Raw genomic sequence first — 16,319 nt, forward strand, 5'->3', positions numbered from 1 at the left:
TATATATATATATACACACACAAAGTTTTTGAGCTTGTATTGTGTTTCTAAGGTTCTTTTCACTATATTTAGCTCTGGATTTTATTTTTGTCTGGGAACAAATATCTGATATGTATATTTTTGTAATCTTAATCATAGAAAGAGTCAGAATATGTGCTCTTTTTGTTTTAATGAATTTATTCTTCACTTTCAGTTGAATGTTTCCACAGTCTTGTGCTTTGTAATTTTTGGTAAAACTTTTGTTCCATCGGATATGTTGTAGCTATAGCTATATTAGTAGGTAAATATTTGTATAACTTATATTTAGCATATATAATAATTTCTTGTTGCTTAACCTTTGATTTGACCTCTTCTCTCAAAATTATTTCGGGTTTAAAAGTTTTCCTGAATTATATGTAGTTTCAAATTTGTAATGTAATCGTTTTACCTCTGAAGTAATCTTTTGCCTTTCTTACTTTTTCAGAAGTTTTCAAAAATCACAGTAATCTTTAGGTAATGCTAAGAAAATCATGAACACCAAAGATTTTGTGGTTCTTCCACGGGGAAAACCTGGAAATTCTGTAAAGCTAAAATATAAGTAAGTACATATGTTTATTACTTAAGTAGAAGCAGTTGCTAAAGTTTCTATATATTATAATTTAAATACTTTTGATGTGAAACAGAGTTGAAGTTAAATTTTGTCAATTCTCATCTCCATTTTCTTCACATTGCTCTATTTTTATAAGAGTAGGTTTGAAGTATTATAAATCTATCATGGTTTAAAATGAGGACTAAAAATATTTATGGCACAAGAATCTATGCGAATTGGGATCATCAACTATTGAAGCAATTTAACAGACAGTTACTAATTTTACTAACACTTATTCAAAATTATTAAAGAATCACCCTGAGGAACTGAAAGAAGTTGAATTTGAGAGAGACTGGCAAGGTGAGAAACCTTTAAACAGGGAAAAGAAATCACTAACTACACTGAGCCTTGACTAGACGGATCTTTGTTGGCAAAGTAATGTCTCTGCTTTTGAATATGCTATCTAGGTTGGTCATAACTTTCCTTCTAAGGAGTAACCATCTTTTAATTTCATGGCTGCAGTCACCATCTGCAGTGATTTCGGATCCCCCCAAAATAAAGTCTGATACTGTTTCCACTGTTTGCTCATCTATTTCCCATGAAGTGATGGGACCAGATGCCATGATCTTAGTTTTATGAATGTTGAGGTTTAAGCCAATGTTTTCACTCTCCTCTTTCACTTTCATCAAGAGGCTTTTTAGTTCCTCCTCACTTTCTGCCATAAGGGTGGTGTCATCTGCAGATCTGAGGTTATTGATCTTTCTCCCGGCAATCTTGCTTCCAGCTTGTGCTTCTTCCAGCCCAGCGTTTCTCATGATGTACTCTGCATAGAAGTTAAATAAGCAGGGTGACAATATACAGCCTTGACGTACTCCTTTTCCTATTTGGAACCAGTCTGTTGTTCCATGTCCAGTTCTAACTGTTGCTTCCTGACCTGCATACAGGTTTCTCAAGAGGCAGGTCAGGTAATGTAATGTATCTATTTCAGTGCTACTCTCTCAGTATGTATACTAATGGCTGATTCATGCTGATATATGGCAGAAGCCAACATAACATTGTAAAGCAATTATCCTCTCATTAAAAAGTTCTAATGAGGTGGATGAAACTGGAGCCTATTATACAGAGTGAAGTAAGCCAGAAAGAAAAACACCAATACAGTATACTAACACATATATGTGGGATTTAGAAAGATGATAACAATAACTATGTATGCAAGACAGCAAAAGAGACACAGATGTATAGAACAGTCTTTTGGACTCTGTGGGAGAGGGAGAGGGTGGGATGACTTGAGAGAATGGCATTGAAACATGTATAATATCATATATGAAATGAATCGCCAGTCCAGGTTCGATGCGATACTGGATGCTTGGGGCTGGTGCACTGGGACGACCCAGAGGGATGGTACGGGGAGGGAGGAGGGAGGGGGGTTTAGGAGGGGGAACACGTGTATACCCGTGGCAGATTCATGTTGATGTATGGCGAAACCAATACAATATTGTAAAGTAATTAACCTTCAATTAAAATAAATAAATTTATATTAAAAAAGAAAGAAATTTAAAGAAATATATAAAAAAGTATATCAATGACTACCCTTGCACTTTGCAATGTTAAAGGATGTTATGTTGAATCAGTTCTCCTAGGAAGGGTACCTTCTGTCCTAAATTGCCTGGAAGATGCATTCAGCCTGAACCAAGCAATTCTGGGTATTGTGGGAATTTCAGGACTTGTAGGGGTACCAAAGGGTTCGATGTACTCTTCCCCTTTGAGGTTATCTAGAGTCACTGGAAATTTCCAAGGCCTTCCTCTCAAATATTATTCAGGACCAGCCAGCATGGGCTATGGGCGGAGTATTGATTTTTTAATTTTAGTTTCTGAGTTCCTTGATCCAGATCAATAGTACTGTGGTTACTTAGTGTCTTTAGAGCTTTTCTAACTCTCACTTCACCTTTGAGATATTGTGTGTAAAAGCGTTGTGTCAACTGGAAGATGTTATATGGCGTTATCATTATTAGGTTTATTAGCCTTTGGTAGGGAATGGAGCTCTCTAATTGCTAGTATTGCCAATTTTCCTTTTTTTAATGCAAAAGAAATGGGCCATGCATTTTGGTGATCTGTTTTAAGTCTGTGTGTATTTACCTTTAAACATTCATTCAACGTTTGTTAAGTACATATATTCTACACACTGTGCTAAGGAATGACGGATACAAAAGGAGGAAGTCACAGTTTTTGCCCTCCGGTAGCTTGTGGAGGAGGTGAATATATAAAATTGTCTCTTCAAAGTCATGTGAAACATGGTGTGATATTAAAACACAGGCAATTATGAGAACATAGCCCAAACTGCTAGGGCAGAGGTGAGGAGGTCTTCAAGTTTTGCCTGAAAGATGCAGTTACTTGGGTGGTTACTGGGTGAAATGTGTGCAAAGGCACACAGACACGTAGTCTGGGGACTTTCAGGCATAGCCAGTTCGCTAAGATGTGTAGAACAAAATTGGAGAGAATTGCAAGTCGCCTAGTTAATAAATTAATTTGTATGCCACACTAAGGAGTTTTGGATTTGTCTTGGAGATGAGGGGGCGTCCCTGTTCCCTGGCCTGTATGTCTCCTTGATTCACCCATGATTCACAACCTATAGAGACTAGGCTTGGATCCCCCATTCTAAGGTCATTGCTCTGGAGTTTCTTTTCTTGCCCTTTTCTTGTTCCAAGTGTTCTTTTGTTGTTTGTTTGACATTGTCTTCAGAAGTGTCTTAATGTTGTCTGACATGTCAGAGTTCTCCAACTCCTCTCTCTGTTTCCCAGCCTCCACATAGTTTTAGTGGCTTGTTTCTGCCTCTCAGATTTGCTATGTTGACATGGTCTCTGTAGGATCAACTTCAGCTGCCCTTCTGGGTCTGCTGTCTCCAGGAGGAATCTTCTATCTTGTTCCAGACCCACAGAATCCCACAGAATCAATATGACCACTTGGTCAGGAGGCCAGTTCCTTGTTTTACCACAGTGAGAACTTCCAAAACATTAAAATTTTGTAAGCAAATAAGTGACACAGTCACATTTGTGCTTTTGAACGCTTCCTCTGGAGGCCATTTAGAAAGTGTTGTAAGCCACTGAGACGCTGGGCCAGTTAATTCTGAACTGTGCCCACCGCCCACCCCAGAGTGACCTCTATCAGGAAACAGCTCCTAGGGTTAGCTCAGGTTCCTTCCTTTTCCCTTCCCTGATCAGTCTTTAAGTCCAGTTAATTTTGTTTCCTTATAGTTCTCGAATGTTGCCATTTTTGTCCCCACTGTCTCCATCTAGTCAGAGCAGCACAATATTAGGTTTATGGAAATAGTCTCCTAACTGGCTTCCTCACTCTCAGCTTTGCACCCTCTAATTAATATTCCATTATACAGCCAGAGTGATGGTTCTTAAATGCAAGTCTGATCAATCCTCAATTCTCTTAAAACTTTTTAAAGATTCTAACTGCTCATGGAGTACAAATCCCAGTTTCTCATCACGGCCACAGCTCCTCATGATGTGGCCACTGTGCACCTTCGCAATTCCATTTCTTGTCACTTTCCCCTTCATTTGCTTAATGTCTGGGGCCGTGGAACTCCTAGCTCCTGGACCCATACACCACTCTTTTCTATTTGTGCCTGCACTTTTCTTTCTTCCTGGAATACTGCTATCACCACCTCCCTTTGACCGGCCAGGTCCTTTCATCCCTTAGGGCTCAGCTTAGTCTTCACTCCCTTCAGGAGCAGTTCCGATCCCCCCAGGGGCTAGGAATGTGCCCTTACATGCTCAGGTATCTCCCTGTACTTTTTCGATGAAAGCACCGTTACACTGTACTTCAGTTACCGTCATGCTTGTCTGTGCTCCTTTCTATAATGGAAGCTCCATTGGGTCCCACATCCTGTCACTTACAAGTGCTTGTTTGTAGTTAGGGCTGAGTTACTCCTTGTGGAACAAATATAATGAAAATAATGCCTCTCTTTCTCAGTTTCTTCATCCACTTCTGTGAACTGTCTGTATAGCTTTTGCCTCCTCTTACTTTCCATTTATCTCCCTGGACTTGGGGTCATATCTTTGACTCACTTGCTCTTTGGTGACTGCTCGCTACCTCTGAATTATTTCCCTTTCTTAACTTCTTTATTTTTATTTTGATTCCTTGCCATAGCACACATACCCAAGTAGCCCACATTGCTTAATTATAGTAAAGCACCAATGAAATAATGAAGAGATTTAAACTCATGACGGATAATGAAAGCTAGAGAACTAGGTTGGTTTACTTCTAAAAAACAGAGAGAGTGAGTGACTAATGCTGACAAGGGACCAGAGTTGTAAGACAAAGGAAATCAAGCTGTCAAAAGCCTGATGAGATTAAGACATTATTACAGAATCTTTTGTACAGGAATCTGTTAGAAGGCTCTGCTCTATCCTCAGGAAGTTTTCTTTTTGTTGCTTTCCTTTGTGGAAACAGTCAGTGGTGCTTGCCTCAGTTTCCATTTATCCCTTTGATGGCTTATCAACCAAAACTCTTAACAGGTGCTTTTTTCCTAATAGGCTCTTCTCTCTTTCTCTCAAGAAAACTCTTCTCTCTTTCTTTCTTTCGTATTGTACATACATGGCATAAAGGTAGAAATTTATTGACGCTTTCCAAGATGATTTATTTAGCAAAAATATGTATTCTGCTTATACAGAATAGTTATTTTAAACACTGTGATTCAAACTACTTAAATCCTTTGAAGGCAGTATGAAAATTAGAAAATGATTTTTAGTTTATTTTCTATTTGTGTGTTATGGATATTTGTGCATATATAAAGACATAGCTCATGCATAAAGTGAATATGTGATGTGAAACTTCTAGCAATGTAATATGAAAAATAAAAGTCCAAAGTTTGAAGTTATACCTTGCTTGAGAATATTAATTGATGGCAAATGCTAGCTTTAGACACGGTATTTCAAAGACAAAAAAGGAAATAGTTAAAATATGCTATCACATATTTATTACTCCTAATTTTAATTAATTTTTTTAATTAAGGAAAAATAGGACTATAAAATTATTTTGCCTTTTTTCTTTTTTTTGGGAAGGGTTTGTTTGTTTACCTCAAATGGAATTTTACATTTGAATCATCTGCACTTATATCTTGTTCAGAAATGCTCAAGAACTGAGAATGGAGAAAGTACAACTAGAGTTGGAGAACCGAGAGATGGAAAAGAAACTACAAGAGTTCCAATCAACAAAGAACAAAGAAAAGGGAGAACGAAGGTGGGTGACATTTTTAAAGAATTTTAGATAAATAAACTGATTTCCTTATAAGCTGAGGTCCTTCTGTCAAGAACTGTTTTATGTTTATGTCAGGAACTTCCAATTCTTCTCTGGTGACTCAGACAGTGAAGAATCTACCTACAATGCAGGAAAGCCGGTTTCGATCCCTGGGTCAGGAAGATCCCCTGGAGAAGGGAATGGCAACCGACTCCAGTATTCTTGCCTGGAGAATTCCATGGAGAGGAGCCTGGCAAGCTACAGTCCCTGGGGTAGCAAAGAGTCAAACATGACTGAGCGACTAACACGTTCACTTTTTTTTTCCTTCCAGTGATGATCTGTCCTGAATGAATCCTTTTTGGATTTTACTGATGAACAAGCAATATTAATTTGCCCCTCATTTTTCTAATTGTGTTCCCTTCCTCTAAACTTTATTTGGTTTTGGACCCGTGTCTGCTAAGTCGCTTCAGTTGTGTCCGACTCTTTGCAACTCTATGGACTGTAGCCTGCCCATCAGGCTCCTCTGTCCGTAGGATTCTCCAGGCAAGAATGCTGGAGTGGGTTTGCCATGCCCTCCTCCAGGGACCTTCCTGACCAAGGAATCAAACCCACGTCTTTCATGTCTCCTGCGTTGACAGGCGTTTTCTTTACCACTAGTTCCGCCTAGGAAGCCCACACTTTCTTATTCTCTTTTCACAGTACTCTTCTTAACCAGTTATAGTTTGGAATGTTGGGGCTTCCCAGGTGGCTCAAAGAATCTGTCTGCCAATGCAGGAGACATAAAAGACGTAGGTTTGACCCCTGGGGTGGGAAGATCCCCTGGAGTAGGAAATGGCAACCTGCTCCAGTATTCTTTCTTGGAAAATTCCATGGACAGAGTAGCCTGGTGGGCAGGCTACAGTCCATGGGGTCACAAAGAGTTGGGAACAACTGAATGACTGAGCACCCACATATTGAGAACAGCAGTGCAGAGTTTCTCTTTGCTCCCATAAAAGTGCCATCAACAGGTGACTGCCAGTTTATGAGCAGCATATTTTTATGTATTAAAAGACTTTTGGGATAGGGATTTACATGCACACAAATAAGAGTTTTCAGACCCTCAAGTATGTTTGAAATATTGTTAGCTAATATGCTTTAGCTGAAATTTTATTAGTGAGAACTCTCTAATAATTATGCTTGCATACTTATACTAACTTTATGGAGAATTTTGCTTTGTTGTAAAAATAATAAATACAATTAAAATCAAGTATTACTGATAGTTATATAATGGAAATGATCTCTTCTTCTCTCCAGGCTGACCCCCAGCCCATTTTGCAGTACCTCTTTTAACAATTAAAATGTTTGTCCCCACAAATATCTTTGTACAAGCCTGTATATATGTGTGAGTGTGTGTGTATATGTGTATGTATGTGTGTAGGTTTGTATTTGACATGTCTGTTACACTTTTACAAGTGAGGTCATCTATAAAAATATGTGAATGGATTCACATTCTACTTTTCTCCTTGCTATTTTTTGCCACTCTTGCCACATCAGCACACAGTGATCTCATTGTGTGTGTTCCCTTCCTCTAAACCTTATTTGGTCTTGCATGCGTGTCTGCTAAGTCACTTCAGTTGTGTCTGACTCTTTGCGACTCTATGGACTATAGCCCATCAGGCTCCTCTGTCCGTAGGATTCTCCAGGCAAGAATGCTGGAGTGGGTTTGCCATGCCCTCCTTCAGGGACCTTCCTGACCAAGGGATCATTGTGTGTGGATACAATAGCACTTATTTTTCAGATCTTTATTAAATTTTTAGTATTTTGTGATTATATATGCTGTCATGAATATGCTTCTGCATATATTTTTGCTTATACATGTAAAAGTATCTATGGGATAAATTCCTACACTTGTAATTTTAGATCAGAGCATATGGCAGCTTACCTTTTGGTGGATACTGGAGAACTTTTCTTTCCAATAGACTGCGAAAGTGTCTAACTTTTTTCCTGTGGAAAATGAGGGTGCATTCATATACTTTTGGTGTTGTTAAAAGTCTGGGAGCCAGACCCTGTGTATTCAATTTGCTTTATTTAGTACTCAGGTGATGATCATCAAATATCTGTGAAGGACCTTCTGAACTATTAAAGAAAATTCAGAAGTTTATTATATTTTCAGTAGTATTTATTTTTAGAGAATAAGTCTTTGCAAAAATGTTTATGACAGAGCTAAGTCGCTTGAGTTGTGTCTGACTTTTTGCAACTCTATGGACTGTAGCACCCACTAAGCTCCTCTGTCCATGGGGATTCTCCAGGCAAGAATACAGGAGTGGGTTGTCATACCCTCCTCCAGGGGATCTTTCCAACCCAGGTATCAAACCAACGCCTCTTATGTCTCTTGCATTGGCAGGCAGGTTCTTTACCACTAGTGCCACCTGGAAGCCTTCATGATATACACACATCTAATAAGCAGAGCGCTGGCTTTTTTTTTTTTTTTTTAAGAAAAACTAATTTTATATTGGAGAGCATTGGTTTAATCAGAGATATTTCAATGAGGTACATCATCCCAGGTGACAAAGTTTATTGTGTGTCTTGGTGTTCTTATCCTAATGATCCAATGGCCAGTTCTCTCATTTTTATTGTTATTTTTGGGTTTTTGTTTTCTTTTTATTTTTTTGTAAACTTCACTGCTTTGGACTTTGTTTGGGCTCCTCAGCGGACCGCGAATATATCTGTAAAACGGAGTTCCTGAAATTAGCCCCCAAGAGTAAGTTTCCATTAGCGGAGGAACCTTTTCTAGATGTTTTCAAAAGTGTTCTAAAGCTTGGCTGAGTTTTCAGAATACTAAAATGCTTTTCTAAGGTCACATAGATAGTAAATGTCATAGCCCAAATGAGAACCTGCCACTCACTGGTCAGGAAGATGGAAGTTTGGTTTTCCAGTCTTGGTTTTATTATTTATTATCTCTGTGACCTTGGGCAACTTTTTTCTCATTATTGTTTAAAATGGGACTTGGGCTCCCTGCTCTGTTGACTTCAGAGGATTTTGTGAGGCTCAAATGAAAGTGCTTTGAAACTATAAAATGAAACCTTTTGCCTTCTTAGCAATCTGTTACCTTTCACTGTAGGGACTAATTTGAAGTCTTAATAAGGCATTCATCACATAGTCGATCTGCTGAATTTGGGGGCATATTGCTTTGCTTCCTTTTTCTCTTTACATTTGTGAACACTTAGCTTTTAAAACTACATGGCAATCTTTAAAATTTCTTATAAATCAGTAAAACTACCTTTAGTCATTGTAAATGTCTTTAAAAATGAAATTCTTCATCTGTGTTTGGACATTTCACCTTTATTCATTTCTTTTCAAAACTTCCAAATATAGTAGAGTTATATTTTAGAATTACTGAGGCTATTGTGGCATTATTGATATTTCATTTTCATTTTATGGTGGTCTGTTACATGTTAACAACTGAATTTCCATTTCCTGAAACAGGGAAAATATATTTGTTTTCATTAAAAGGAGAAATGTATTTAGTAATTACATTTTGTCTTCCGTTGATATATATTGAAGGTCAAGTGGATATCATTGGAAATCTGGACAAGTGGGCAAATTGGGTAATCAATCATACACAATGTCACAAAATAAAGGAAATGTTATTAAGGTAAGAGAACACTATTTGATTCTCAAGCAGTTTGCTAAGAATATATAAATTATTTTTTCAGAATTTGTCTTCCCTTCCATACTTAAGAACCAACAATTCTTATTTTTAAAAGCTTTGCATATTATTGGATTTTGATTAAATTTTATGAGCTAATATGCAACTTTCACTGTTCAGATATGTTTTTGTTTTTCATCTGCATGTTGAATTTTAAAAATTCACCTTCAGTTGAATTTTTCTAAATTCAGTTTCTCCTTTCAGTTCAGTTCTGGTTTTCAAGTTTGGGAAGTAGAACTACATAGTTCTGTATTACAGTGAAAGTGAGGTTATTTGATATAACAAGTGACAGACTTTTTCTGCCTTTTTATTGTATCACATTTATTAAATATGTTCATGTTCTGCTTGAACAATAATTATTCTTACGTTGTTGATTCCATGTGTGAAGATACCCGAGGGAAAACTGCTTTAAAATTTCCCAGCTATAGAATTTCTTTATCTTTACTGTGTATTTTAAAAATGACATTACGTTATATTTAAGGTTAAAAGCAAAGGAGTATCCTTATGTAATGAAAACAGTTTTGCTTCTGTATTCTTTAGTACAAGATCCGTGACTTTGTAAGTTTTAACTTATATAGCTTTTTCCTTTTTATATACCTATCATTAAACTTTCATTGGACCAGTTGGCATCTACAGATATCTTATTCGGCACTTCTAGCCTTTTTGGCTTTGGAAAGGCGTTTTATTCTTTACTGTCTTTCTCGTACAGAGATATGTGACTTTAATTTTTGAGTTAAAAGTTTTATAATCCACTTTGCATTTTTCATTATCTTTCTGAGACATTGTTCCAGGCTTTAGATGTTGTTGTAAATATATTAAAAGTGCTGACTCTTTGTGATTATTGATTTATTTATTCAATAGCATTTATAAGTTCCTTCTTTGTCTCATAGTGAATTGTCCTTGTTCTCAAGGAGATCCTTATGTAATGTAGAAGACAAAGCACATATGAAAATATCTATAGGAAGTCACTATGTAATTTCTGCCATTTAGTGTATGAATTGTTTATGCTTGGGAAATAATAGTTTGCCTCTAAAATATTTGAGAGTGTGCTAGATATATTTGTTAGGAAAATTGATGAGTAAGTCATAATGCCAGTTCCCATAAACCTCATAATTGAGTAGGAGGGTGAAAGCATGGGGTAGGGTGGGGAGGCACAGAAGGTGGGAGATAAAGGAAGATGGGACAGGATGGGAGGAGCACTGAAAACCAGACTCCGAGTCTTGGCTTTTTTCACTGGGTGAATGGAATTCCCTAAGAGTTTTGAAGCCAAGTTTAAGGTGATGTGTATTGGCTGATCTTCTCAACATCCAGTGCATTTGGACTTTGTAAGTAGAGTATAGAGCAAGTGATATTTACATTCTTTTGATCATGTACCATATCAATAAAGAATTCGAGAATGAACTTTCTATCCACAATTTTTTATTTGCTTGTAGATATCATTTATTTATATGCATACTAATTTACCAATATGTCATATGCATTGTAAAACAAAATATGGAAATTAATCAAGGATGATGTAAATATGAAGAGATGTTTCTTTTTCTCTCTTTGGTCTCCTGAGCTCCCTCAGGCATGCATGTATGCTACTTTTGAGGCCACTGGTACAGAAACAGAGGGACTACTTATGAGACTATTAAAAGGTCAGATGAGAAGAGTTTGAATTAGAATGTAGCAGAAGAAATATAAAGGAAACATGGAACCAAACACAATGAGAAAGGAAAGGAGGAAGTAAAATATATAAGTGATATTCCAGAATGAATTGCCTAGGAGATAGAATAAATAATGGAGCTGGAGAAAATTTTCTGGTGTTTAGATTTAGGCTTCTTCCCTCTCTTTCTTTCCCCAGACCTATTGAGGTATGGTTGGCTAATAAAATTATATTTAAAGAGTACAACATGATGGTTTGATATACATATACATTGTGAATGGATTTCCCCCATTGAGTTAACTACCATATCCACATTTGCTTCATTTTTTATAAGAATATTTAAGTTCTACTCGTAACAAATTTCAAAGAATTGGAGTTTTGTTTGCACTCTAATGTGCTGGCTGAAGCTGAGAGAGTAACTGTGCCCCCTAAGAATTTATAAAAAAGGAGAAGAAAGGTGTGAAGGATAGAGGGGCAGGTATGAAGGATAAAGCTCAGAAAATATGGAGGCAAAGAAAACTTTAATATTTGCTCACTACCTGTTTTTTTTTACCAACCAACAGTGCTTTTCCTGTTTTATCTCTTTGAGTGCTTGTATCACTCTTAAGAGACAGTTGCTCTTGTTCACAGTTCCACAGATGAAGTAATTTAACACTAAAAAAGTTGAATAACTCGCTCATGTCAAAGGTCAGGGCCCAGGTTTGGAATGCAGGTTTTCAGGCTAGTTCTAAGATAATTTGCCAGCCCTCTAGTGAAAGGAGCCTGAGAAGAGAAAGAATGGGAGAAATAGAGTCAAAATAATGTAATTTCAAACGAGATAAAAGTCAAAGAGAACATCTTTAGAAAAAAATGGAGAAGTCAACCTTGACGGATGTATTTGTAATGAAAAAAGTTGAGTATAGTTTTCTTTGGCTGTTTTTCAGCTGGGGGCACTTTTGTCCCCCAGGAGACACTTGGCAGTGTCGGGACATGTATTTTGCTATCACCACCGAGAGGGATATTTTTGGCTAATGGTGTGTAATGGCTACAAGTCAGGAGTACTGCTGAGCATTAAACAATGAGTTGGGCAGCCCTCATAACAGAGTATTATTTGGCCTAAAATAGTGGTACCAAGGTCACAGAATCCTGTGCTAGACAATATAGATTAAAGTCCTGACTCATCTAATTAATTTTGTGATTTTAGACAAAAATGTAACCTTTTTACACAAAAATCTAACCTGTAACCTTCCGTGGTCTTATGTTACCATGTTTGTAAACATGCATAACAGTTCTTGCTGACTACTGCACAGTTTCGAGCAGTGCATGAGATAATATGTGTGAAACCAATTGTAACATGAACTGAAAATCATGTTAAAATGGTTATTTACAGAGAATGAGAATTTTTAAAAATGATACATTTGATTTGATGGTTGGGTTGTCATCAGATGTAAGAATGTATTTCAAGTTGTTGAAAAAGAAAGACAGGTGGCAACGAGTAAAGGCTAAAGTTTCGGTGAACATGAGAGCAAAGGGCGACCTGTCAAGGATTTAAGAGGCTCAAGGAAATACTTCGTTATGTGGGAGACGATATGAGCCATTTTGTAGCTGAGGGATAGGCTGACTAGTGGAGGAAACACTGAAGATGAAATGAGAGAGATGCCAGTTGCTTGGGGTTTTGAGGAGGTGGCTCCTTGAGGAGGGCTTAACCAAGGGAAAGAAGGCACGTTTTCTTGAGACAGGAAAGATGGAAAACAGGTGACAGTAATGGTACATTTTTAGAGGTTGCTTTTGACAGGCAGTGAGGCAGAAAGCTGCAGAAAAATCTTTTATAGGAAAACCTCAACCTTCTTAGTAAATTTGAAGGCAAGATCAACTGTTCGTATTAAGGAAGGGAAATGGGGGTGAATTTGAGTTACTGGGAATGGAGAAGATGTGGAGTTGCCACTGTGGGAATTACGTTTGAAGTTTAGTAGCAAATGAGCAAATAGGTTGCTGAAGAGCCATAGGAGCCCAGTAGGCTTGTTTACCCTGGATTTGTAGAGGACCCAGTAGCTAATGGGGCTTCCCTGGTGGCTAACATAGTTAAGAATCTGCTACTTGTGTGGGAGATCCAGGTTCAATCCCTGGGTCAGGAAGATCCCCTGGAGAAGTGAATGGCAACCTACTCCAGTATTCTTGCCTAGAGAATTTCATGGACAGAGGAACCTGACAGGCTACACAGTCTAAGGTGTCGCAAAGAGTTGTATACAACTGAGCAACTAACACTTTCAGTTGCCATTATTTCATCACAGTGATAGGTAGTTGTGGGATGTCTAAAAGGAAGGAGGTAAGGAGATTGTGGTTAGCACTCAGAGATACTCTGAGTTGGGGATTTTGAAGGTGTGGCCATTCAGCTTGCCGCTTAGGTCCAAGGTTTGGTCATAATGGTCAGGGGGCTGAAGAGGCACTTTAGATATGCACAGCAGTCAGTGTGTAGGAGGGTTTTCAGCATCAGGATGTCAGGTGAACACAGGCATTGAGTCTCCAAGACCATCTCCTGAGAGAAGTGATGGAGAGAAATACTGAGCAGACTGCTGAGGTTCAGGTGGAAGAGGATTCAGGGTACTGGTGAAGGCAGTGAGTGGATGGTGGGAACTTCAGTAGAGGCAACTTGGCTGAATGATGAGAGCAGAACAGTGTTCTGGAAGCAGCACTGGGGAGCAAACAGGGAGAACATTTTCCTTCTCTCTGGGTGAGAGCAAGGGAATAGAAATGTAGCTAGTCCCTCTGGAGAGTCCTGTGGAGAAGGTTGTGTGTGAGAAAGGTGAGTCCAGTTACTGTGAACTTTTGGAAGAGATATGTTAAGGAAAGGTTTAATGCATAATACAGTTGAGTGACTATTTAATAAGGGTTTCATGGAAGTGTGGGGCAGCCTGGATGGAAGGAAAAGTAGTGGAGAATGGCAAAGGTTAAGTAGCTAATTGGACTAAGAATGAGACTGTTGGAAAAAGTGGCTTGTGGAAGGAGCGTGGGCCCAGCATGGCAGTTTAGGACATTAGTGGCAGTTTGCAGGCATTTGTGAATGCTAGGGAGGCCGATGAAGACAGCAGAGTCTGACCCCAGTGGCCCAGAGGATATGTCTGAACCTCTAAGCTGTCCTGGACCTTGATGGGACCCCTTTAGCATCTCCTGGTGGACGCATAAGTTGGCTAATGAGGTATATAGCTTCAGTATATTGAATTCCTGATGTTTTATGTATACAAACATAGGCATATATATATATATACATATGGATGTGTGTATATGTGTGTGTATGTGTTCTCAGCCATGTAAGCATTGAGTCCTGTGAGCATATAGTTCATGGGGATCATTGTTTGTGATCCCACTAGGCTCCTTTCTCCATGGAATTTTCCAGGCAAGAATACTGAAATGGGTTGCCATTTGCTACTCCAGAGGATCTTCCTGACCTGGGGACTGAACCCATGTCTCTTGTACCTCCTGAATTGGCAGGCAGATTTCCATTTTGCTACCTGGTAAGCTTTTGGAGTAGGGTTGGACCAGGGATACACACATACGCACGAACACCTGTGTTTGTGTGTGTGTGTGTGTGTGTGTATCCTTGGTCCAACCCCACTTCACACTCATCTTTTTCCCCAATAAATAAAAATCAGACTTGGGAGGCAATTCTATTTACCTAAAAATAACAAGCTAGTAGTTTGTTCACTGAACTATTGTATGCAGTTTGATTCATTTGAAGTAAATATGGCTGTACTCACAGAGCTGAAAAATATTCACAAGAACAAGAACAAGCTACAATATGTCCCTAATAATGGGTTCATTCTGCTTTAGTATGTCCATTCTGCCCAGGTAGCCTATAACCACATGTTTCAATGTATCCTTAAGGTAATAATATTGGAGAATTTGGTTATGAAAACTGGGATTAAATTATCTGTAACTTGCATAACACTGCCAGTTTACAAATAAAAGTGTTATTCACATTAAAAATGATTATTTCAATTCTATTTTCTAGTCTGCTGTGTTTGGTACATAGCATCTGAGCAGCTCTTTAAAGAATGTGAGAAAACAAATGCTCTTTTGAAGCGAAACCTCTGGATTTACTGAGAATAATTAGGCCTAAATTTTCAAAGATGACTGCAGTGGTACAAGCCGTAGACATAGAGGCAAACATTGTTCTCATACTCTCATGTGCAAATTGGGCAATTGAGCATGGAAATTGAAAATTGAAAATAAGGCATGAATTGACAGTGTGTGTGTAAGTGTGCACCATGCTCTGTGAATGTCTTTGTACTTCAGATCTTGGATTTAATAAGACCGAAGCAGGTACTTGCAATCAGCAAGTCTGTTTCATTTCTTAAAATCTGAAGATCCAAGGATTTTAGGCAATTATTTATTTGAAATACCTAGCCATAATTCTATGTACTCAATTTTTTTGGCTACACCTTGGGAAAGTCTGGGACAACAAATAATATATTTGAAAAAGGCTATGTCTATGATGCTTAAATGCATAGTTTTCTAAATTGGGCAAATACAGATAATAATGTTAGCTTTTTACAGTTTTGTGAGCAGAATAGCTCAGTCAGAATTCAGTTTAGATTCAGTCTATACAAATATTAGACTTTGTGTGTTTCAGAAAGATCAGAGATGGAAAAGGCATACTGAGCCTTTATAATATTTAAAAGCTAGTGCTTTCCTAAAATCATTTCATAGAGATGTGTAACTTTTGTTTAAAGATAAAGTATGACATTTTCTTCTGAAAATTGGCCAATATATGTTTCGAAAATATATTTTCCTTTTGTGAATTTTCTCTTGATTTAACTGAAAGCTCTATATTTGCAGTAAAGATGATCTCCTATTATATTATTCTTTGAAAATGTTTGTTTTGTTCAAGATGCAGGAAACTGTTATGGTTTTATAGTACTTTTGTTAGTCACTTAAACTTTGAATTATACCTGAAAAATAGTATCTATTTTGTTAATACAGTTTTCTGCTGGAAAAGTGAAATTAAAATTACTGAAGGAGCAACTTCAAGGTAAACAGTTTACACTGTATTATTAGGTATTATAGATATAATTATTTTTTTAACCTTTGAATTATATAGAAAGTTGAAGTTCTAAGACTATTCATGTAGCATAATGACTCTAAACCCCAAAATGTTGACTCTCTATCTGTGATATTCAAAATATATTTTATCT

At 37.6% G+C, this 16,319-nt stretch overlaps 1 protein-coding gene across 2 annotated transcripts in view; it reads left to right on the top strand.

The window, feature by feature from the left end:
• ZBBX (zinc finger B-box domain containing) overlaps positions 510-16,319 on the top strand; it is a 112,919-nt gene continuing 97,109 nt past the window's right edge. For both annotated transcript variants that reach the window (XM_018053779.1, XM_018053781.1), the window contains exons 1-4: positions 510-577; positions 5,702-5,815; positions 9,356-9,446; positions 16,108-16,156. In XM_018053779.1, the coding sequence (XP_017909268.1) occupies positions 510-577; positions 5,702-5,815; positions 9,356-9,446; positions 16,108-16,156 (322 nt within the window). The remainder of the gene's footprint in view (positions 578-5,701; positions 5,816-9,355; positions 9,447-16,107; positions 16,157-16,319) is intronic.

Source organism: Capra hircus, chromosome 1, assembly GCF_001704415.2.
Source record: "Capra hircus breed San Clemente chromosome 1, ASM170441v1, whole genome shotgun sequence".
Lineage (NCBI taxonomy): Eukaryota > Metazoa > Chordata > Mammalia > Artiodactyla > Bovidae > Capra > Capra hircus.